The 25186-nt window shown below is 40.6% G+C and overlaps 2 protein-coding genes and 2 pseudogenes across 2 annotated transcripts; all 4 read right to left on the bottom strand.

Annotated features, from left to right (window-relative positions):
- Window positions 1–8614: 8614 nt before the first annotated feature.
- Window positions 8615–10787, bottom strand: LOC141760792 (uncharacterized). The gene is made up of 5 exons (XM_074623865.1): window positions 10742–10787; window positions 10270–10605; window positions 9918–10028; window positions 9781–9815; window positions 8615–9283 (listed from the first exon to the last, which is right to left on the bottom strand). The coding sequence occupies exons 1-5, from the start codon at window positions 10785–10787 to the stop codon at window positions 9161–9163; spliced, it is 651 nt and encodes a 216-aa protein (XP_074479966.1). The 3' UTR covers window positions 8615–9160.
- Window positions 10788–12480: 1693 nt separating this feature from the next.
- LOC141761048 (uncharacterized) lies at window positions 12481–14864 on the bottom strand (annotated as a pseudogene).
- A 2111-nt stretch (window positions 14865–16975) lies between these two features.
- On the bottom strand, window positions 16976–19340 carry LOC141760922 (uncharacterized; annotated as a pseudogene).
- A 3155-nt stretch (window positions 19341–22495) lies between these two features.
- Window positions 22496–24538, bottom strand: LOC141760821 (uncharacterized). The gene is made up of 5 exons (XM_074623906.1): window positions 24493–24538; window positions 24021–24356; window positions 23635–23745; window positions 23498–23532; window positions 22496–22618 (listed from the first exon to the last, which is right to left on the bottom strand). Exons 1-5 carry the CDS (start codon window positions 24536–24538, stop codon window positions 22496–22498), a joined length of 651 nt encoding a protein of 216 aa, XP_074480007.1.
- Window positions 24539–25186: the final 648 nt, after the last annotated feature.

Raw genomic sequence — 25186 nt, 5'->3', positions numbered from 1 at the left:
TTATCTCCTGAGTCTTATCTGGTAGCAGCATAAATAACATTCGGCTCCGGCTGTCTTCTTTCTGCTCTCGGTTGAAATGTCACTGCTGCGTAGTTCAGCTCCACATCCTGTAAGAAAAGTATTTACAGTCTTAATGTGGTGACTTGACATGATTTAAATTCCCAAGCGTCACTTGTGGACTGACTCAAATATTTCTCCATGCTCACCAGCTAGCTAGCTGGCTAATAAGTTAAGCTAAGCTGCTGATCGAACGGTCCGTTGCGTCCTGAGTGAAGTGACTGATTCATGACAGATTGATTGTTTCTATTGGCCCAGAGCTAACCTGGGTGGTAGTAATGGACACAGCATGCTTGTTCTATTTGCGCAAATGGTCCCCATCTGTAGATATGTACTTTTTAATGATACGGCACAATTTTATTATTCATAGCTAATTATTTTGTGGACCCGCTGACAGAGAGCCACGGACCCCACTTTGAGAATCACTGCTCTAAAGTAGCTCAAACATCATTTTAGCATTTTCGTACTGCAATTTATTGTTACTTATCGGCCCATATACTAATACTGTGTCATTTCAGGGACAAGCTAATATTAGACGATACAATGTATTGTAGTCCCGGCTGTTTTGGGACTGTCAAGCTCTATTAAACAATATATACTGTAAAAGTAAATGATAACTTTATATTGTATTCACCTCTCTTTGCTCTGGATTCTGTTCTTCTTCATCAGCTAAGAGACAGAAACAAAACATCTGGTCAGTTTTGCATTTTGATACAACTTGAAAAGAGTTTAAAGCAGCAACTAAACCAAACAGAAACAGTACCTGTCTGAAGCTTCCTGTTTTTAACAACCAGACCGATGATGACCGCTACCAGGAAAACAGTCAGACCGCCCAGGATCAGACTCATCAGCATTGCTGTTCCGTCACTCACTTATACAGGAAAGATCATCAAGTTAGACTCTATTTTTTCTATAGAGACTTGAGACCTGGCTCAAATTTAAAATGGACCAAACTGAATCCAGATCAAACATTTGATAATCTGCAGAAGGTTAGAAATCTTTAGGAGAATCTTACTTTCACACTGGCTGCATTGGCTGTCCTCGTCATCATATGTCTCATAGATGAACAGATCTGTCTCTGATTTGGCAGAATCTAATCAAAATTACAAATTTCTTGCATACATGATGGTGTTTTTCGAAAATCCTTATTCTAAACATTAACTTATTAATTATTTTGCAGTATAAGCAGGACTTAACTAAACCAAAAAACTTTAGAATGACCTTACCTTTAATATTTAATGTATGTATTTCACTGAAAGTTAGACGGCCACTTGAGTAAAATCCACAGAAATACTGTCCAGAGTCAGATAAATCCAGGTATTTGATTTTGAGAAAGACAGTGGAGGAGTTGGAGCTCATGTCAAATTTCCAATTTTGAACTTCATCACAGTATTTAACGTCGTCATGAGCGTTGTACATAACAGTGATACAGCTGGCCTTGGTTCCGTCCACCAGTCTGACCCACAATGTCATGGATCCATAGCTGGACATGTTGGAGCACGTCAGTGTGACTTCTTCATCAGACTGAACCTCCACAGTCTGAGACTCAGAACCTGAGACAGAGATCCAGCCTGAAACGAACAGCAAATTTACTCTCAATTAAACAAAATGAACCTAAACGATTCCTTTAAATAAAAATTTAAATAAGTGAATAGTTTCCAATCTGGTTGGTCAAAGTTTCCAAAGTTATAGATACAGTTGTACTCACTAAAGCTGCAGAGAGTTAAAGCTGTTATCAAGGTGAAGGTCTTCATGGTGCGTGTGACTGAAGCTCTGCAGTGTCCGTAACTGAACTGTGCTCCAGTCAGGGTGCTTTCAAAGTAAAGAGGCGGGTTGTTAAACATGCAGATGTCTAATCAGTCATCTGATGAAGGATTTTTTTTTGTGCTTGTCCTGTTGAACAAACTGACCTCATACATGCTTTCAGGAAAATGAGTGTTGACGCAAAGTTATTTTTCAGAAAATGTTATGTCACAATAAATATCTTCACACCAAAGTACATAAAATGCAATGATATACAAAGATATATCGAGGAAGAAAATGATGCACACAACCTCATGAAATGGCTCAGAGGTGTCAGAAAACATATTGCTTTAGAGCCTCTCGACAGGTGAAAGTTAACATGTTAATGCCTGGCAGCGTTTAGATGGAGGATATTGTCTCCCTCTGATGGGAATATGTGCTGTAGAGTTAAACCAAGATGAAATATTGCAAGTAAAGTCCATCTGTTGCCCTGAAACTAGCTGCCACACATTGTGGCTGTGATATAGTAACGAACCGGTAGTGTCCACATGGATAGAGACCGTTTATTGCCAAAAAGTGAAAGTCAGTTGGTTGTTCCATTGCAACATCAGCGCCCAGCAGCACACAAGCAAAACTGAGATAAATATTCTGCAATTGGAGAGTGCAGCCCAAATTTAATTGTGGTATTTCATGTTGTTCTAGGACTGGTGATTACTTATTATTGTCCATCCATTACACGGTTGTGTCTAGAAGGCATTGACCTCTAATAGTTAAGGTTAGGCATTGACCTCTAAAAGCTAAGGTTAGGCATTGACCTTGAATAGTTAAGGTTAGGCATTGACTTCGAATAGTTAAGGTTAGGCATTGATCTCTAATAGCTAAGGTCAGGCATTGACCTCTAATAGTAAAGGTTAGGCATTGACCTCGAATAGTTAGGGTTAGGCGTTGACTTCAAATAGTTAAGGTTAGGCATTGACTTCGAATAGTTAGGGTTAGGCGTTGACCTCGAATAGCTAAGGTTAGGCATTGACTTCGAATAGTTAAGGTTAGGATAGGTCGTCGGGCAGCGAGTCTTGTGAGAGTTTATGGAAATCTTTTCAGATCTCAGATCATATTTTTGCTGGTTACCTTTTAGACACGACTCCTTGCGAGTGGTTCAGATTGCCACCTCATAAATACTCCTGTGTTTAAAGTTGAAAATGAGTATTGACGCAAAGTTATTTTTCAGAAAATGTTATTTCATGATAAATATCTCCACACCAAAGTACATCAAATGCAATGATATACAAAGATATATCGAGGAGGAAAATGAGCACCATGATATTAAAGGGAAATTTGTGTCTATGTACTTGAATTAAATAGATGCCTTGAGACTGTGTTGCAGCAGCAGGTTGTTACCTTGCATGGCTGCCTCTGCAGTGTATCACTGTATGAATGTATGTGTGAATGTTGACATGCAGTGGTCAGAAGACTAGAAAGGCGCTATATAAATGCAAGTCCATTTACCATTTAAATGCTCTCATATAGGTTGTGAGTTTGTATCTTTCACAAGTCTGAAAGCAGATATTGAAAGACATGTCTCTTGAAGGTGAATTAGTCCATTTGAGTGATGAGTGCAGCAGTGAAACGGTGTCAGAAGAGGTTGATGGAAACTTATTAAGCAGCTGCGAGGCCTTTGATGTGTGTGGTTATGGCTGAAAACCAGTCTTCCTGTGGTTGAGACTTTACTGCTTCTATTTTTGCCTGCTGGTTAGCATCTACACTCTGTTTTTCCAAAACATCTAGCCACAGATTGCATTGCTTTTTTCTTTATGACCAAGGCTAGGTAGGCTAACCATTTACTGTACTTACTTTTTTTTATTTATTTTTTTTTATTACAGATTTCTGACTTCGCATATTTCACCTCAGTTGCGCTCAGACACCATTGCTGTCTGTCTCTTCCTGTCAACAAGTGTTGTGTACCTCACTCACTCCTCCCCTCTGTCAGACAGTCATCTGTGTCCAAAAAGGCAAGGTGATAGAAAGATTTTGCCAAATGAAGGGAGCAATAAAGATGCAAAAAAACTAGGGATGTACCCAAATGTTTGATGTCAATCAATTAAAATATTTAACCATAGTTGATCGCATGATTGTCCATAGTTAATTGTTTTTATCTATTCAAAATGTACCTTAAAGGGAGATTTGTCAGGTATTTAATACTCTTATCAACATGTGAGTGGGCAAATATGCTTGCTTTATGCTAAATGCATGTTTACAAAAGAAAAAAAATACTTCAACAGTTTTATAACATCAACTCAGTTTAATGAGGAATACACTGTCTTCCGGCTGTGCAAGCATGAGGCTGCATGAGGCAGTTTTTCTGCAAGCAGGGAGCTGATGTATAAAGAGCGAAATGAGTGTGAGGAAATTGGTCAGTGTCATCGGTAAAGAAGGTGACATTTTGAGAAGTGATGGCGATACTGCTGATGGGATTCTTACTTAATGCATTCCTGCATGGACAACAGAGACACTGTCACATTTTAAGAGACAGTAGTGGAGCTTTTGTGAGAAAGTTGTGCAGTTGTTGATGCATGTGGTTTTATTGCAGAGAGCTGAGGGCCAGTCTTCCTGTGGCTTTCGCTTTAGGCCATGCACAAAGTGTTTTCACCGCAGTGGAAAATGACAGGGGGAGGGGGCACAGAACTTGTTACCCACATGTACATGCAAACACATATTTATATATACACGTTCACTGTGTCAGCATAGAATCAAGTTATGAAGTCTTTAAAAGTCAGTATATTCAGAGAAAAATACAATCAAAATGATACATTTAATCTTTTTGTTTTATAAAATTAGATTTGAGACACATTAAAGTGGCAAAAGGCAGAATATGTTTGGCATCATTGGTCAGAAAAATCCATAATAACCTTTCACCAATTCAAGTTTTCTGAGCCATAACTAGACTTCTGAACCTCCTCATGACTCTGTTTTCAGGCTTTAAAAAATCTAGCCCGTGATGAAAGACTTTGGCCAATCACAGGTCATTTCAGAGAGATAGAGAGCGTTCCTATTGGTTGGTCATTCAACAGAGGCAGCTGTCAATCACTCGCCACCTAAGATCAAACCGTCAAACTAGGCAGCTCTGATGAGACCTGTAAAATAAGAGAGTTTGCTCCGGCTGGTGGGCGGTGCTTGGTATTTCCTGAACTTGATCTCAACATGGCTGCCGGGTCACAAACTTTCTCATTTTACAGCTAAACAGTACACTAGAAGATGTTTCTGAAAACATTTGAGGAGAGAAATAGGTATTACAGTAACAGAATATTGATTCATAATTGATCAGCGCTGCCTAGTTTGACACAATGACATTTTGTGTTCATGTTTGTGGTGATGGCTGAAGCCTTCCTGATAAGCCGGAGACTTTATTTTTGACTCATACAGACAATGTTTGTCACCACAGGTAGCTGGTTTATTCTATTACCATTTATTTTCTTTACTATTTTTTCCAGCAGTGTGTACGAATACAGAGGCGGATACTATTTAAACCTAAGTGGGTCACTTTGCACTGTTCCTTTTTTTTCTTTTCTGCAAGCCGGGCCTCGTGGCTTTCATGTCAGTTGTGCTCAGACCACACTCTGCTGCCTCTTCCTGTGAAGTGATGCGTATCTCACTCACTCCCCCCCCGACAGACCATTTGACTCTCCATATGAGTATGGCCCTGTTCACACCTGGTATTAACATGCGTCCTCAGTGATCCGATCACAAGTGGACAGCTTTAAGTACGTATGTTCACACCTGGCATTAAAATTCGTCTCACATTTGCCGAATGCAAAAACTTTGAAATATGACTTCAATACAAAGATCAGATCTCAATGCGTCCTCAATGCGTCTTGAGTGTGTTCACACCTGTATTTAGAGCTGTCCACTTGTGATCCGATCACTGAGGACGCATGTTAATACCAGGTGTGAGCAGGGCCTAAGTCTTGACTTCACCATCATCAGTGCCCCTTGTGGCTCCTCCTCATCAAACATATTTGATGCTTGATGAAGATGGGAGGCAGACAAAATAATAAAGATGGAGACTTTTTGCAGAGAGAGAGAGAGACAGAAAGAAAGAGGGATGAAACTGACCATGAGTATAGGAACTTTATTTAACAAAATACCAGCCTAGGACTCTGAATCAGAATCAGAATCAGAATGGTGTTTATTGCCAGGTGTAAGAGGTATACACTAGGAATTTTCTTTGGCATTTTTGGTGCGAGACAAACAGTATAATATAATAACAAAAGAATGGATAAAAACAAAAGAATAGATAAAAGAATAGATAAAAACGTTAGAATAAAATAATAAAAATGTACAATTTACAAATTACAAATAAGCTATAAACATGATATAAAGATAGTGCAAATATTGAGAGAGGGGGGAGAGTCAGTGTCGGCAGGGGTGTGGGGGGGCAGTAGTGTGTGTGTGAGGGAGAGACAGTCACAGGGGGGCAGAGGGGCTGTTGGAGAGCCCCACTGCCATGGGGAAGAAACTGTTTTTATGGCGTGAGGTTTTGGTCCTGATGGACCTTAACCTCCTGCCAGATGGCAGAGTCTGAAAAAGATGGTGTCCAGGATGGGAGGGGTCGGCCACAATCTTCCCTACCCTCCTTAAGGTCCTGGAGGTGTACAGCTCCTGGAGGGAGGGAAGGTTGCAGCCGATCGCCTTCTCTGCAGCACGGATGACCCGCTGCAGCCTGGCCTTGTCCCTGGCGGTGGCAGCGGCGAACCAGACGGTGATGGAGGAGGTGAGGATGGACTCGGTGATGGCCGAGTAAAAGTGCACCATCATGGTCTGTGGCAGGTTGAATTTCTTCAACTGCCTCAGGAAGTACATCCTCTGCTGGGCCTTACTAGTGAGGGAGCTGATGTTTAGCTCCCACTTGAGGTCCTGGGCGATGGTCGTGCCCAGGAAACGGAACGACTCCGCCGTGTTGACTGGGGAGCCACGCAGGATGAGAGGGGGGAGCGGGGCTGAGTTCCTCCTGAAGTCCACTGCCATCTCCACTGTCTTCAGGGCGTTCAGCTCCATGTGGTTCTGGCTGCACCAGGATGCCAGATGGTCAACCTCCCATCTGTAGGCAGACTCGTCATCCTCGGAGATGAGGCCGATGAGGGTGGTGTCGTCCGCAAACTTAAGGAGCTTGACAGATTGGTGTCTGGAGGTGCAGCCGTTGGTGTACAGGGAGAAGAGCAGTGGGGAGAGAACGCAGCCTTGGGGGGCACCGGTGCTGATGGTCTGGGTGTCGGAGACTTGCTTCCCCAGCCTTACGTGCTGACTCCTGTCAGTTAGAAAGTCTGTGATCCACCTGCAGGTGGAGTCAGGCACGCTCAGCAGGGAAAGCTTGTCCTGTAGCAGAGCTGGGCTGATGGTGTTGAATGCGGAACTGAAGTCCACAAACAGGATCCTGGCATAGGAGCCAGGGGAGTCCAGGTGCTGGAGAATGTAATGAAGGGCTAAATTTACTGCGTCGTCTACAGATCTGTTAGGTCTGTAGGCGAACTGCAGTGGGTCCAGCAGGGGGTTGGTTATTGTCTTTAGGTGTTGGAGCACAAGTCGTTCAAAGGTCTTCATTATCACAGAGGTCAGAGCGACGGGTCTGTAGTCCTGAAGACCTGTGATCCTTGGCTTCTTGGGGACCGGGATGATGGTGGAGGCTTTGAAGCAGGACGGCACCCTGCAGTTTTCCAGGGAGGTGTTGAAAATCCCTGTAAACACTGGAGACAACTGGTCTGCACAGTGTTTCAGGGTTGCAGGTGAGACAGAGTCTGGGCCGGCTGCTTTGCGGGGGTTTTGTCCTTTGAAGAGCCTGTTGACTTCCTCCTCTTGGATGGACAGAGGTGTGAAGGGGGGGAGGGGTGTGCACAGGCTGGGTGCTTGTGGAGAAAGCTGGGGGGTGCTTGTGTTGATTGCTGATGGCTGATGGCGGGGGGGAGAGGAGATGCAGCCAGGACCGTCACTACGTCTGTCAAATCTGCAGTAAAACTCATTCAGCTCATTTGCCAGTCGGAGGTCATTCGTGGAGTGGGACGGTTTGGGCTTATAGTTTGTGATCTGTCTCAGCCCTTTCCAGACTGAGGCAGAATCACTGGCTGAGAACTGTTCTTGTAGTTTCTCTGAATACTGCCGTTTGGCCTCCCTCACCGCCTTGCCAAACGCGTATTTAGCCTCTTTAAAGCCCTCCCTGTCACCACTCCTAAATGCCTCTTCCTTAACCAAACGAAGCTGTTTGAGTTTGGCTGTGAACCAGGGCTTCTCGTTGTTATAGTGAACCCTGGTGCGCGTCGGTATACAGCTGTCCTCACAGAAGCTGATATACGACGTCACAGCCTCTGCATACTCGTCCAGACTGTCAGTGGCGGTCCTAAACATCTCCCAGTCCGTGCAGTCCAGGCACTCACGCAGATCCTCCACCGCCTCGCTGCTCCACTTCTTGGTCGTCCTCACAACCGGTCTAGCCAGTTTGACCCTCTGCCTGTAAGAGGGGATGAGATGGACCAAGACGTGGTCGGAGTTTCCCAGCGCAGCGCGGGGAACGGCGTGATATGCCTTACTGATGTTACAGTAGCACTTGTCCAGCGTGTTCTCCTCTCTGGTCGGACATTTAACAAACTGTTTATATTTTGGGAGCTCCTGTGATAAGTTCCCCTTGTTAAAGTCCCCAAGAACGATGGCAGTAGATTAATCAGATAAAGCATCTGTTCTATAAGGCTGTCAATCGATTACAATATTTAATTGCATGATTCTTCATCGTGATTAATCACAAATTAATCAAATTGAAGGGAGATTTGTCAAGTATTTAATACTCTTATCAACATGGGAGTGGATAGATATGCTGTTTTATGTAAATACATGTATATATTTATTATTGGAAATCAATTACCAACACAAAACAATGATAAATATCGTCCAGAAACCCTCACAGGTACTGCATTTAGCATAACAAATACACTCAAATCATAACATGGCAAACTGCAGCCCAGCAGGCAACAACAGCCGTCAGTGTGCTGACTTGACTATGACTATTCACATGTCTTGAGGTCAGAGGTCAAGGGACCCCTTTGAAAATGTCCATTCCAGTTTTTCCTCGCCAAAATTTAGCACTAGTTTGGAGCGTTATTTAGCCTCCTTCATGACAAGCTAGTATGACATGGTTGGTACTGATGGATTCCTCAGGTTTCTAGTTTCAAATGATATCAGTATCTTCTTTCGTAGCTCTGTAGCTGTAAAAACTGAGCCCGCTGCAACCTCCGAAAGATCGATTGCGTTAATGCGTTAAAGAAATTAGTGGTGTTAAAACAAATTTGCATTAACGTCTCAATACAGTGTCTTCCGGAGTCTATCTACTGGCAGCATAAACAACACGAGTCTCCACTTCTCTCTCTGATGCAGGCCTCCTGTTCCTCATTGTCTCTGGAAGGAAACTCAGCACTGCAGAGTTCAGCTCATCAGAGCCCAGATTCTGTAAATCAATAAAGTGTTTTTTAGGGTCACATACTGTAACTGAGTGTTTCTGCAAATATGGGCATTTTTAAGTCCCATCAATGAAATTTGGGATTTATGTTAAACTTTGCAGTGCAATGCTTGATAAATATAGTGTTATTATCCATCTTGACATAACAAATAATTACTAATAATGTGATTTAATCAAATATATGAAGCATTTTATAGGTCCAAACAGAACTTTTCTTTGTGTCCTACAACTGTGATTCCAATGTTGAGATACATAACATGAGCTAATTCAATTATAATATGACATTATTTAAAATTGAATTGTTTCATATACATATTACTTTTACACCATATTAAAACTATTTTGTTTTTACAAATCAATTAAATTAAAGTTAATGAACCTCAACTGTTAAAGCTCAGGACAAAGATCATTAACTGACATATCATGTGTTTCGATGCAACTTTAAAACCATAACACAGTTTTATTTAAGTTAATGGTGAGTTCACCTTGTTTCTTTCTGGCTGCGGCTCCTCATTCACAGCTAAATGGCAAAAGACGAAAGTGTGATTAGTTTATTATTACTGATCATAAACTTTGCTTTAGATTTTTCCATCATGTGTAACAAATTCTAAATCTGCTGTACCTGTCTGAAGTTTCCTGACTTTAACAGCCAGAACAACGACGACTATGGTGAGGGAAACGGTCAGACCACCCAGGATCAAACTCATTAGGTTTGCCGTTCCATCAAACTCCTCTACAAGAACAATGATAGAATTAGACTCTATTTTTTGAAGACGTGGTTAAGATTGAAATTACTGGCTCGTGATAACTTGCACAATGAAAAAGGAGAATCTTACTTCCAGTCTTAAAATCCACTTTACCATTAGATTCACCATCACCTTTAAAAAATTTTTTTGACAGTATTGGTTTCTTATTTGTCTTTATACTGTTTTAATGCAATAAATGTGAGATGGATGTAAATATGACAGTCTTACCTTGAACGATTAAATATGTTGCACTGGCAATGACGGTATGTGCGTCCATGTAGAATCCACAGAAATACAGTCCAGAGTCAGATAAATCCACTCGCTTGATTTTAAGAAAGACAGTTGACTTGTTGGAGCTCATTTCAAATCTATTTTGAAATCCATCACAGAGCAAAGCTTCACCATCAAACCCGTACATAGAGGAGATGCAGCTGGGCTTGGTTCTGTTGATCACTCTGAACCACTCCGTCTGAGTTCGACCGCTGGTAATGTCTGTGCACATCAGTGTGACTTCATCACCAGACTGAACCTTCACAGTCTGAGACTCAGAACCTGAGACGGAGCCTGAAACAAACAACCCTAAGCTTGTAATGCAACAGTTACTGTAATAAGACAACAACAACAAGAATACATTCAGTTCTAATTTGCAGGTTCATATTCTGGTGGGTTACTGGTTACATGGTTTGGTGTCAGTACTTACTGAGGCTGCAGAGAAGTAAAGCTGTTATCAAGGTGAAGCTCCTCATTGTGCATTTAATCGCGTCACTGCAGGGATAGTTTGTACCGCTGAGCTCTTATAAAAGGGTTTAGAGAGGCGGGGTTTGTTTTTCATCTTGCTGCTCACATTTGCCGAATGCAAAAACTTTGAAATATGACTTCACAGGAAAGTTTGGTGGTCGGAGAGTCAAAGTTATATCTGTGTCAGACGCTATTTGAGACAAAAGTTGCCACAAAGAATTATAGATGCTTAAACAACACGACTCCTACAGCTGTGACTGAAAGCTTCCTCACCTAACCCTTAACAGTCTGCTCTGGTATGACATACTGTATGAAATATGACAAGAAAACAAAGCGACGCACCTGTCGCGTCATATTTTATGCTTGATGCTGCGATGTCCGGATGCACTGTTTTAGATTTGTGTTTGGGAGTGTGCAAATATGCTGCTTTATGCAAATGTATGTATATATTTATTATTAGAAATCAATTAACAACACAGAACAATGACAAATATTGTCCAGAAACCCTCACAGGTACTGCATTTAGCATACAAAATGTGCTCAAATCATAACATGGCAAACTGCAGCCCAACAGGCAACAACAGCTGTCAGTGTGTCAGTGTGCTGACTTGACTATGACTTGTCCCCAAACTTGTCCCTGTGAAACGGACTTGAGAACAAGTAAAACAATAAATATAAAAACATAATTCAAAGCGGTAAACACCCACAACATACAGCCAGCTGTCCTTCCTGCATTTGTCAGTTTAAACTGTGTTGTTTGTAGTCTGGATTATGACTGTAACTTCTTCATATTTGTGTCATATTATCATACGATCTGCGCACCGAGCTCTGATTGGTTAGTAGGTGTTTTTTTTTATCTCTTATCTGGAACATAATCTGCTCCGGAGCAGGTTAGGTGTTCAGCATCAGTTACCATGGCGATCCATCCCGGTAAGAAGTGAACCACCGTCGTAGGACTGAAAGCCCTGAAGGTTAACCATAAAGTGATCTCACTAACCCTATATCCTGCTTCGTAGTACAGGCCTCCGGTCTCCTGTGTGCTGCTCCGTTTTGAATCTAGATGTAGATGTGGTGTGTGAGGAAGTAAAGCAGTTCAATATTAAATTTGTGTGAAGTGATGAGGAGTGGAGTGATTCAACAACGTCAGAAGAGATTGGTATACATGTTTTAAGGGAGCATTATTCTTGTTTGTGAGAATATCAGTTCTGTTGATGTTTATGGTCACTGCTGAAGACTTCCTGTTGTGGAGATTTTATATTTGACTCAGACAATGTTTGGCAACCCAGGTTGGCAAATGTTTGTTATTTTATTCCTCCACTATTTCTCCAAAAGGTCTAAATACATTTACAGCAGCTAGTTTCATTTTGTCGTAAGCCAGTCTTTACACCTTCTTTTTATAGTTTCCACAGAGCTTTGACTTCAAATGCCTCATGAGTTTCACCACAGTAGTTCTCTGACCACACCGTGTCTCTTCCTGTCAAACAGGTGATGTGTACGCCATTCCCTCCTTCGGCCACAGACCAAGTAAGCTTGAAGTCATCAGTGTCCTTTCTGAGTCCTCCATCACACATTAAGCACACTCTTTTCCTCTCAGAAAAAAATAAGAAATATAGACACGAGAGAGAAACTGAAAGAATCATGAGCGAGAAAATACAGAGACATTATTTTAAATATATTTCTTTCCATTGAATCACCCCACGAACAGATAATTAGACTAGCAACTAATAAGATTAATGACATAAAGCATGAGTTTCTGTTGCTTCCTGGGTCTATCTGGTGGCAGCGTACACAACATGTGGCTCCATCTCTCTCTCAGGTGCAGGCCTGCGGCTTCTTTTTGGCTTTGCCTGGAAACTTAGAGCTGCGTAGTTCAGTTCATCTGAGCCCATATTCTGTAATTCAGAGTATTTAGAGTCACATATGGTATCTCTCACACACACACACACACACACAGCTGAGTCTTCCAAAAATCTGTATTTGTGGGTTGTTCCAAGAAGGAATCATTTAACCATAGGATTTAGGAACCTTAGGAGTTGTATGTATGTATGCTCCCACGAGCTGCAAGGTAAAATGACTGTTTTCTTGAATGGAGTCTGGTAGCTTTGAAGAGAGCAAAGATAACGGCTTCATTTCCCTGACGGCGAGGTAAAGCAGCTGTGGACGGGAACGGCAGAAAAAGACATTTTAGCCACCTAAAAAATTCAATATCAGATTAAATGTATATTTAGAATATTTTCACAGCTTTACATTGCCATCAGGCGGCACTTTCCGACGGGAAACTGAAGCCGTTATATTGCTCTCTTCAAAGCCACCAGACTCCATTCACAAAAACAGTAATTTTACCTCGCAGATCACAGTAGTTGCTGGTCTATCGCTGCATCGATCGGTTAGTTTGTTTGTGTTATTGTGTGACTTTCGGCGCCAAACTAACGCGGCGTTCACACAGCAGTGCATTGCTTAGCTTCCGTGCCAGTACTCCTGTCTGCTTCTCCAAACTTGGAGCGCGCTGAACGCCATCGAAGTTACTGTATGTAACGTTAATACATTGACTATAAGGATGTATATATACTGTACATGTAGCAGCGTTATCATGCAGAAAGCTACGTCAGGTCACATGGGAAAAAAGTCTTTAGAAGGGCTTGGGAAAATAGCATGTTGACGCTGAAACATACGTACTTTGACCAACATTTTATTGTTCGGATATGGATACATAAGTAACACCACTGGGAAGCTGCAGGATGATATAAAAACCTCAAACAAACAAAAATAATGGATCCGCCCTTTAAATTAAAACTAGGAAAAATTCTGTTTACTCATTGAAAGTTGTTCAAACAATAGGACAGGAAAATTAGATTGAGATTAAATTTAAAGTTAATGACCCTCAACTGTTAAAGTTCAAAGATCATATCTGAAATTAGATTTTAAAAGTAGGAAGTTAATAGATCATTTTTACATAAGGTTAAAGACGACTGCATCCGCTCGGGACAATGATCATTAACAGACATATCATGTGTTTAAATGCAACTTTAAAACCATAACACAGTTTTATTTAAGTTAATGGTGAGTTCACCTTGTTTCTTTCTGGCTGCGGCTCCTCATTCACAGCTAAATGGCAAAAGACGAAAGTGTGATTAGTTCATTATTACTGATCATATACTTTGCTTTAGATTTTTCCATCATGTGTAACAAATTCTAAATCTGCTGTACCTCTCTGAAGTTTCCTGACTTTAACAGCCAGAACAACGACGACTATGGTGAGGGAAACGGTCAGACCACCCAGGATCAAACTCATTAGGTTTGCCGTTCCATCACACCCCTCTACAAGAACAATGATAGAATTAGAATTTATTTTTTAAAGACGTGGTTAAGATTGAAATTACTGGCTCGGTGGTAACTTGCACAATGAAAAAGGAGAATCTTACTTTCAGCCTTAAAATCCACTTCACCATCAGATTCACCATCACCTTTAAAAAAAAAAAATTTTTTTTGACAGTATTTGTTTCTTATTTGTCTTTATGCTGTTTTAATGCAATAAATGTGAGATGTATGTAAATATGACAGTCTTACCTTGAACGATTAAATGTGTTGCACTGGCAATGACTATATGTGCGTCCATGTAGAATCCACAGAAATACAGTCCAGAGTCAGATATATTCACTTGCTTGATTTTAAGAAAGACAGTGGTGTTTTTGGAGCTCATTTCAAATTTTTCTTTTTGAAATCCAACACAGTACGAAGCTTTACTATGAAACCTGTACATAGCGGAGATGCAGCTGGGCTTGATTCTGTTGATCAGTCTGAACCACTCCGTAAAAATTGGACCGCTGGTAATGTTGGTGCACGTCAGTGTGACTTCTTCACCAGACTGAACCTTTACAGTCTGAGACTCAGAACCTGAGACGGAGCCTGAAACAAACAACCCTAAGCTTGTAATGCAACAGTTACTGTAATAAGACAACAACAAGAGTAAATTCAGTTCTAATTTGCAAGTTTATCTGCTGGTGGGTTACTGGTTACAGGGTTTGGTGTCAGTACTTACTGAGGCTGCAGAGAAGTAAAGCTGTTATCAAGGTGAAGCTCCTCATTGTGCGTTTAATCGCGTCACTTCAGGGATAGTTTGTACCGCTGAGCTCTTATAAAAGGGTTTAGAGAGGCGGGGTTTGTTTTTCATCTTGCTACTCACCTTTACCCCAATGCAAACACTTTGAAATATGACTTCACAGGAAAGGTTGGTGGTAGGAGAGTCAAAGTTATATCTGTGTCAGACGCTATTTGAGACAAAAGTTGCCACAAAGAATTGTAGATGCTTAAACAACACGACTCCTACAGCTGTCATTGAAAGCATCCTCACCTAACCCATAACAGTCTGCTCTGGTATGACATACTGTATGAAATATGACAAGAAAACTGTCGCATCATATTTTTATGCTTGATGCTGCGATGTCCGGATGCACTGTTTTAGATTTGTGTTTTGGGAGTGGGCAAATATGCTGCTTTATGCAAATGTATGTATATATTTATTATTGTAAATCAATTAACAACACAGAACAATGACACATATTGTCCAGAAACCCTCACAGGTACTGCATTTAGCATAAAAAATGTGCTCAAATCATAACATGGCAAACTGCAGCCCAACAGGCAACAACAGCTGTCAGTGTGTCGGTGTGCTGACTTGACTATGACTTGTCCCCAAACTGCATGTGATTATCATAAAGTGGACATGTCTGTAAAGGTGAGACTCGTGGGAACAAAGAGAACTCATTTTCATTCATATATCTGGAGGTCAAAGGTCAAGGGACCCCTTTGAAAATGGCAATGCCAGTTTTTCCTCGCCAAAAATGTATGTATGTTTGGAGCGTTATTTAGCCTATTATTCGAGCGGCACATTTTACAATCTATAATATTAGACAAATACGAAGAAGTTAAACACATGGGGCAGTGATATTATAAAAAGCTTTCAGAGGATAATGGATGAATAGAATACACTTCATTTCGCCCAATGTGGCGTGTATGAATATTTCAGCCCTCTTTCAGCTATGTCTCCGACTCCGGCGGTGTGAAACGGACTTGAGAACAAGTAAAAAAATAAATATAAAAACATTATTCAAAGCGGTAAACACCTACAACATACAGCCAGCTGTCCTTCCTGCATTTGTCAGTTTAAACTGTGTTGTTTTTAGTCTGGATTATGACTTAAACTTCTTCATATTTGTGTAATAATATCATACGATCTGCGCACCGAGCTCTGATTGGTCAGTAGGTGGTGCTTTTGATCTCTTATCTGGAACATAACCTGCTCTGGAGCAGGTTAGATGTTCCGCATCAGTTACCATGGCGATCTATCCCGGTAAGAAGTGAACCACCGTCGTAGGACTGAAAACCCTGAAGGTTAACCCTGAAGTGACCTCACTAACCCTAAATCCTGCTTCGTAGTACAGGCCTCCGGTCTCCTGTGGGCTGCTCCGTTTTGAATCTAAATGTTGATGTGGTGTGTGAGGAAGTAAAGCAGTTAAATATTAAATTTGTGTGAAGTGATGAGGAGTGGAGTGATTCAACAACGTCAGAAGAGATTGGTATACATGTTTTAAGGGAGCGTTATTCTTGTTTTTGAGAATATCAGTTCTGTTGATGTTTGTGGTCACTCCTGAAGACTTACTTTGGTGGAGACTTTATATTTGACTCAGACAATGTTTGACAACCCAGGTTGGCTGGTCTATACTATTGTTATATTTATTCCTACACTATTTCTCCAAAAGGTCTAAATACATGTGCAGCAGCTAGTTTCATTTTGTCATAAACAAGTTTTCACACCTGCTTTTTATAGTTTCCACAGAGCTTTGACTTCAAATGCCTCATGAGTTTCACCACAGTAGTTCTCAGACCACACTGTGTCTCTTCCTGTCAAACAAGTGATGTGTACGCCACTCCCTCCTCCGTCCACAGAACAAATAAGTTTGAAGTCATCAATGTCCTTTCTGAGTCCTCCATCACACATTAAGCACACTCTTGTCCTCTCAGAAAAAAATAAGAAATATAGACACGAGAGAGAAACTGAAAGAATCATGAGCGAGAAAATACAGAGACATTATTTTAAATATATTTCTTTCCATTGAATCACCCCACAAACAGATAATTAGACTAGCAACTAATGAGATTAATGACATAAAGCATGAGTTTCTGTTGCTTCCTGGGTCTATCTGGTGGCAGCGTACACAACATGTGGCTCCATCTCTCTCTCAGGTGCAGGCCTGCGGCTTCTTTTTGGCTTTGCCTGGAAACTTAGAGCTGCGTAGTTCAGTTCATCTGAGCCCATATTCTGTAATTCAGAGTATTTAGAGTCACATACGGTATCACACACACACACACACACACACACACACACACACAGCTGAGTCTTCCAAAAATCTGTATTTGTGGGTTGTTCCACGAAGGAATCATTTAAACATAGGATTTAGGAACCTTAGGAGTTGTATGTATGTATGCTCCCACGATCTACAAGGTAACATGACTGTTTTCTTGAATGGAGTCTGGTAGCTTTGAAGAGAGCAAAGATAACGGTTTCAGTTCCCTGACGGCGAGGTAAAGCAGCTGTGGACAGGAACTGCAGAAAAACCTATTTTAGCCACCTACACGAATTCAATATCAGTTTAAATGTATATTTAGAATATTTTCACCGCTTTACATTGCCATCAGGCGGCACTTTCCGACGGGAAACTGAAGCCGTTATAGTGCTCTCTTCAAGCCACGAGACTCCATTCACAAAAACAGTAATTTTACCTCGCAGATCACAGGAGTTGCTGGTCTATCGCTGCATCGATCGGTTAGTTTGTTTGTGATATTGTGACTTTCTGCGCCGAACTAACGTGGCGTTCACACAGCAGTACATTGCTTAGCTTCTGTGCCGGTACTCCTGTCTGCTTCTCCAAACTTTGAGCTTGCCGACTGCCATCTAAGTTACTGTATGTAACGTTAATACAGTGACTATAAGAAAGTATATATACTGTACATATAGCAGCGTCATCATGCAGAAACCTACGTCAGGTTGCATGGGAAAAAGTCTTTAGAAGGGCTTGGGAAAATAGCACGTTGACGTTGAAACATACGTTCTTTGACCAAATTTTGAATGTTTGGATTTGAATACATAAGTAACACCACTGGGAAACTACAGGATGATATAAAAACCTCAAACAAACAAAAATAATGGATCCGCCCTTTAAATTAAAACTAGGAAAATTCTGTTTACTGACTGAAAGTTGTTCTAACAATAGGATATTGGCCAGATTGTATGACAAAAGCTCATCAACAGAACTAAAATTGATTGGTTACATTAAAACATTTTAAATAACAGTTTTGTAACTGTATGTAACGGCATGGCGGAAACTCTTTCTTGACAAAAAAATTTGATTGAGATTAAATTAAAGTTAATGAACCTCAACTGTTAAAACTCGGACAATGATCATTAACAGACATATCATGTGTTTAAATGCAACTTTAAAACCATAACACAGTTTTATTTAAGTTAATGGTGAGTTCACCTTGTTTCTTTCTGGCTGCGGCTCCTCATTCACAGCTAAATGGCAAAAGACGAAAGTGTGATTAGTTCATTATTACTGATCAGATACTTTGCTTTAGATTTTTTCATCATGTGTAACAAATTCTAAATCTGCTGTACCTGTCTGAAGTTTTCTGACTTTAACAGCCAGAACAACGACGACTATGGTGAGGGAAACGGTCAGACCACCCAGGATCAAACTCATTACTTTTGCCGCTACATCAAGCTCCTCTACAAGAACGATGATAGAATTAGACTCTATTTTTTAAAGACGTGGTTAAGATTGCAATTACTGGCTCGGTGGTAACTTGCACAATGAAAAAGGAGAATCTTACTTTTAGTCTTAAAATCCACTTCACCATCAGATTCACCATCTCCTTTAAAACAAAAATTAGTTTTGACACTTATTGGTTTCTTATTTGTCTTTATGCTGTTTTAATGCAATAAATGTGAGATGTATGTAAATATGACAGTCTTACCTTGAACGATTAAATGTGTTGCACTGGCAATGACTGTATGTTGGCCCTTGTAGATTCCACAGAAATACAGTCCAGAGTCAGATAAATCCACTCGCTTGATTTTAAGAAAGACAGTGGACTTGTTGGAGCTCATTTCAAATTTTTCTTTTTGAAATCCATCACAGAATCTAGCTTCACCATCAGACCTGTACATAGAGGAGATGCAGCTGGGCTTGGCTCTGTTGATCAGTCTAAACCACTCCGTCAGAGTTTGAAATCTGGTAATGTTGGTGCACGTCAGTGTGACTTCATCACCAGACTGAACCTCCACAGTCTGAGACTCAGAACCTGAGACGGAGCCTGAAACAAACAACCCCAAGCTTGTAATGCAACAGTTACTGTAATAAGACAACAACAACAACAACAAGAATAAATTCAGTTCTAATTTGCAAGTTTATATTCTGGTGGGTTACTGGTTACATGGTTTGGTGTCAGTACTTACTGAGGCTGCAGAGAAGTAAAGCTGTTATCAAGGTGAAGCTCCTCATTGTGCGTTTAATCGCGTCACTGCAGGGATAGTTTGTACCGCTGAGCTCTTATAAAAGGGTTTAGAGAGGCGGGGTTTGTTTTTCATCTTGCTGCTCACCTTTACCCGAATGCAAACACTTTGAAATATGACTTCACAGGAAAGTTTGGTGGTAGGAGAGTCAAAGTTATATCTGTGTCAGACGCTATTTGAGACAAAAGTTGCCACAAAGAATTATAGATGCTTAAACAACACGACTCCTACAGCAGTCATTGAAAGCATCCTCACCTAACCCTTAACAGTCTGCTCTGGTATGACATACTGTATGAAATATGACAAGAAAACAAAGCGACGCACCTGTCGCGTCATATTTTTATGCTTGATGCTGAGATGTCTGGATGCACTGTTTTGGATTTGTGTTTTGGGAGTGGGCAAATATGCTTGCTTTATGCAAATGTATGTATATATTTATTATTGTAAATCAATTAACAACACAAAACAATGACAAATATTATCCAGAAACCCTCACAGGTACTGCATTTAGCATACAAAATGTGCTCAAATCATAACATGGCAAACTGCAGCCCAACAGGCAACAACAGCTGTCAGTGTGTCAGTGTGCTGACTTGACTATGACTTGTCCCCAAACTGCATGTGATTATCATAAAGTGGACATGCCTGTAAAGGGGAGATTCGTGGGTACCCATAGAACCTATTTACATTCACATATCTGAAGGTCAGAGGTCAAGGGACCCCTTTGAAAATGCCAATGCCAGTTTTTCCTTGCCAAAAATAATAATTATAGCCTTCTTCGAGCGGCACATTTTACAAACTATAATATTAGACATGTAGGGATTTGGCAGTATCAGGTTTTAGTTATTAGCAAATGAATTAATAAATAATAATATAATTATTAATATTAATAAAGATGATCAATAAAAATTAATAAACGGGGCACCACCCTGGAATCAGGGACCAATAACCAAAATGTTAATATAGTCTCATTATATATGCTAAACTATCAATTTGGAACATTGATTAATAATTAAATTAATAACTATAACCAAAATAGATAGTAAAGGTTGAAGGATATTGGAGTTCTTGACATAGCAGAGGTTGGCATTATTCACTCTTGTGCAACATTAAAGAGACCAGCGTGTATATTCCACAAACATTTATTTATTTACAAGATAATAAAGGTTCAAAACACAATATTAATCTAACTAAATAACTAAACTAAACAAACCAAACAAAGTGTGTAAGCATGTGTGTGTCTGTGTGTGTGTGTGTGTGTGTGAGAGATAGAGAGAGAGAGAGAGAGAGAAAGGAGGAGAGAGACAAGATGGCTTCTTGTCTCAAGACAGACAACAGGGCGAGCACTGTAAAACTACAAAGATGGCGGAATCAAAGATGGCCGTCCAGCATGTCACCACATGGCCTTTTTGTTCTTCGGAGCATGTGTGCTCAGGAAGGACAGAGAGGGAGGGTGATGTGGGGTTAAGATTATCTGAAGCTGTATGTTTATGGTTAACACTAATTCACAGTTTCTGTATGTGATCTTAGTGTGTGTGAGATATGTAGTGTGTTAGAAAAGATGGTTAGTTTGCATGCAAGACCTTGTTTATGTGAAGCATAAACTAAACACATCAGATGTGGCAAAGCCAGCTACCCAAATATCAAATACAACTAATATCACAACCGTCAAACTCAATGAATAACATTAAACCAAATCAATACAAGTACATCCTAGAAAATCTAAGTTGAACAGTCTTGCTCAGCCATGTGCAATTGCTAATGCTAAAGTAAGCCCAGTACGTTACCGATCCATGGAAGAAAAGGGTTTGTAATTCCATGTGTTGAAGTTGTGGTTCCAAGTCAAAGATGTCGTCTTTGCTGTGCTCCAACACTTCTTCCCAGCAGCTTGATATCTTGGTGCTAACTTCCTTGCGGTTGTTGCTGGAAGGTAGTTGGTGAGAAGTCCGGCTCTCGCGTCTTCTGCCTTGTGTTCTTATGGCTGTTTCCTAACAGGCCATTGATCAGGAGCAGAGCTGCTTTGCAGCTTCTGGTCTGGAGAGCAGCAGCTCACCTCACAGGTCAGGAGGAGAGGAGGTGAAGAGCAGAAAGAGGAAGAACAAAGACATTCCTCTGGTTTTGTTCTGGGTGAATTTCACAAGTAGGTGTGAATGCTACAGTAGCCAATGGCAGCTGAGCTGAGTCCATGGGTCAAGGATCATGTTACTTAGTTCATGTGGTCACTGGCCACCAGCCATTTGCTGGGTCCCTACAGACAAATACAAAGAAGTTAAACACATAATCCAGACTAAAAGTGTGATCTATCCCGGTAAGAAGTGAACCACCATCATAGGACTGAAAACCCTGAAGGTTAACCCTAAAGTGACCTCGCTAACCCTAAATCCTGCTTCGTAGTACAGGCTTCCGGTCTCCTGTGGGCTGCTCCGTTTTGAATCCAGATGTTGATGTGGTGTGTGAGGAAGTAAAGCAGTCAAATAAGTTTGTGTGAAGTGATGAGGAGTGGAGTGATTCAACAACGTCAGAAGAGATCGGTATACATGTTTTAAGGGAGCGTTATTCTTGTTTGTCAGAATATCAGTTCTGTTGATGTTTGTGGTCACTGCTGAAGACTTCTTGTGGTGGAGACTTTATACTTGACTCAGAAAATGTTTGACAACCCAGGTTGGCTAATGTTTGTTATTTTATTCCTCCACTATTTCTCCAAAAGGTTTAAATACATGTACAGCAGCTAGCTTCATTTTGTCGTAAACAAGTTTTCGCACCTTCTTTTTATAGTTTCCACAGAGCTTTGACTTAAAATGCCTCATGATTTTCACCACAGTAGTTCTCAGACCACACCGTGTCTCTTCCTGTCAAGCAAGTGATGTGTACGCCACTCCCTCCTTTGGCCACAGACCAAGTAAGTTTGAAGTCATCAGTGTCCTTTCTGAGTCCTCCATCACACATTAAGCACACTCTTGTCCTCTCAGAAAAAAATAAGAAATATAGACACGAGAGAGAAACTGAAAGAATCATGAGCGAGAAAATACAGAAACATTATTTCAAATATATTTCTTTCAATTGAATCACCCCACGAACAGATAATTAGACTAGCAACTAATAAGATTAATGACATAAATCATGAGTTTCTGTTGCTTCCTGGGTCTATCTGGTGGCAGCGTACACAACATGTGGCTCCATCTCTCTCTCAGGTGCAGGCCTGCGGCTTCTTTTTGGCTTTGCCTGGAAACTTAGAGCTGCGTAGTTCAGTTCATCTGATCCCATATTCTGTAATTCAGAGTATTTAGAGTCACATACGGTATCACACACACACACACACACACACACACTCACACAGCTGAGTCTTCCGAAAATCTGTATTTGTGGGTTGTTCCACAAAGGAATCATTTAAACATAGGATTTAGGAACCTTAGGAGTTGTATGTATGTATGCTCCCACGATCTGCAAGGTAAAATGACTGTTTTCTTGAATGGAGTCCCTTTCCGACGGGAAACTGAAGCCGTTATATCGCTCTCTTCAAAGCCACCAGACTCCATTCACAAAAACAGTAATTTTACCTCACAGATCACAGTAGTTGCTGGTCTATCGCTGCTCGATCGGTTAGTTTGTTTGTGTTATTGTGTGACTTTCGGCGCCAAACTAAAGTGGCGTTCACAAAGCAGTACATTGCTTCGCTTGACCACCATCTAAGTTACTGTTTGTAATGTTAATATCGGAACATAAGGATGTATATATACTGTATATGTAGCATCGTCATCATGCAGAGACATATGTCAGGTCACATGGGAAAACGTTTTTAGAAGGGCTTGGGAAAATAGCATTTGACGCTAAAACATACATAGTTTGACCAAAATTCTGTTTACTGATTGAAAGTTGTTCAAACAATAGGATATTGGCCAGATTGTATGACAAAAGCTCATCAACAGAACTAAAAATGATTGGTGATGTTAAACATTTTTAAATAACAGTTTTGTAACGGCATGGCGGAAACTCTTTCTTGACAAAAAAATTAGATTGAGATTAAATTAAAGTTAATGAACCTCAACTGTTAAAACTCGGGACAAAGATCATTAACAGACATATCATGTGTTTAAATGCAACTTTAAAACCATAACACAGTTTTATTTAAGTTAATGGTGAGTTCACCTTGTTTCTTTCCGGCTGCGGCTCCTCATTCACAGCTAAATGGCAAAAGACGAAAGTGTGATTAGTTTATTATTACTGATCATAAACTTTGCTTTAGATTTTTCCATCATGTGTAACAAATTCTAAATCTGCTGTACCTGTCTGAAGTTTCCTGACTTTAACAGCCAGAACAACGACGACTATGGTGAGGGAAACGGTCAGACCACCCAGGATCAAACTCATTAGGTTTGCCGTTCCATCAAACTCCTCTACAAGAACAATGATAGAATTAGACTCTATTTTTTAAAGACGTGGTTAAGATTGAAATTACTGGCTCGGTGGTAACTTGCACAATGAAAAAGGAGAATCTTACTTTCAGTCTTACAATCCACTTCACCATCAGATTCACCATCAGATTCACCATTACCTTTAGAAAAAAAAAAGATGGGAATGAAATTTCATTTGACACTTATTGGTTTCTTATTTGTCTTTATGCTGTTTTAATGCAATAAATGTGAGATGTATGTAAATATGACAGTCTTACCTTGAACAATTAAATGTGTTGCACTGGCAATGACGGTATGTAACTCCACGTAGAATCCACAGAAATACAGTCCAGAGTCAGATAGATCCACTCGCTTGATTTTAAGAAAGACAGTGGAGTTGTTGGAGCTCATTTCAAATCCATTTTGAAATCCATCACAGAACCTAGCTTCACCATCAGACCTGTACATAGAGGAGATGCAGCTGGGCTTGGCTCTGTTGATCAGTCTGAACCACTCCGTCAGAGTTTGAAATCTGGTAATGTTGGGGCACGTCAGTGTGACTTCATCACCAGACTGAACCTCCACAGTCTGAGACTCAGAACCTGAGACGGAGCCTGAAACAAACAACCCTAAGCTTGTAATGCAACAGTTACTGTAATAAGACAACAACAACAAGAATAAATTCAGTTCTAATTTGCAGGTTCATATTCTGGTGGGTTACTGGTTACATGGTTTGGTGTCAGTACTTACTGAGGCTGCAGAGAAGTAGAGCTGTTATCAAGGTGAAGCTCCTCATTGTGCGTTTAATCGCGTCACTGCAGGGATAGTTTGTACCGCTGAGCTCTTATAAAAGGGTTTAGAGAGGCGGGGTTTGTTTTTCATCTTGCTGCTCACATTTGCTGAATGCAAAAACTTTGAAATATGACTTCACAGGAAAGTTTGGTGGTCGGAGAGTCAAAGTTATATCTGTGTCAGACGCTATTTGAGACAAAAGTTGCCACAAAGAATTGTAGATGCTTAAACAACACGACTCCTACAGCTGTCATTGAAAGCATCCTCACCGAACTAGTAACAGTCTGCTCTGGTATGACATACTGTATGAAATATGACAAGAAAACAAAGCGACGCATCTGTCGCATCATATTTTTATGCTTGATGCTGCGATGTCCGGATGCACTGTTTTAGATTTGTGTTTTGGGAGTGGGCAAATATGCTTGCTTTATGCAAATGTATGTATATATTTATTATTGTAAATCAATTAACAACACAAAACAATGACAAATATTGTCCAGAAACCCTCACAGGTACTGCATTTAGCATACAAAATGTACTCAAATCATAACATGGCAAACTGCAGCCCAACAGGCAACAACAGCTGTCAGTGTGTCAGTGTGCTGACTTGACTATGACTTGTCCCCAAATTGCATGTGATTATCATAAAGTG

Source organism: Sebastes fasciatus, chromosome 22 (assembly GCF_043250625.1).
Source record: "Sebastes fasciatus isolate fSebFas1 chromosome 22, fSebFas1.pri, whole genome shotgun sequence".
Lineage (NCBI taxonomy): Eukaryota > Metazoa > Chordata > Actinopteri > Perciformes > Sebastidae > Sebastes > Sebastes fasciatus.
The sequence above is the reverse complement of the archived record's forward strand: the minus strand, read 5'-3'. Positions and strand labels throughout refer to the sequence as shown.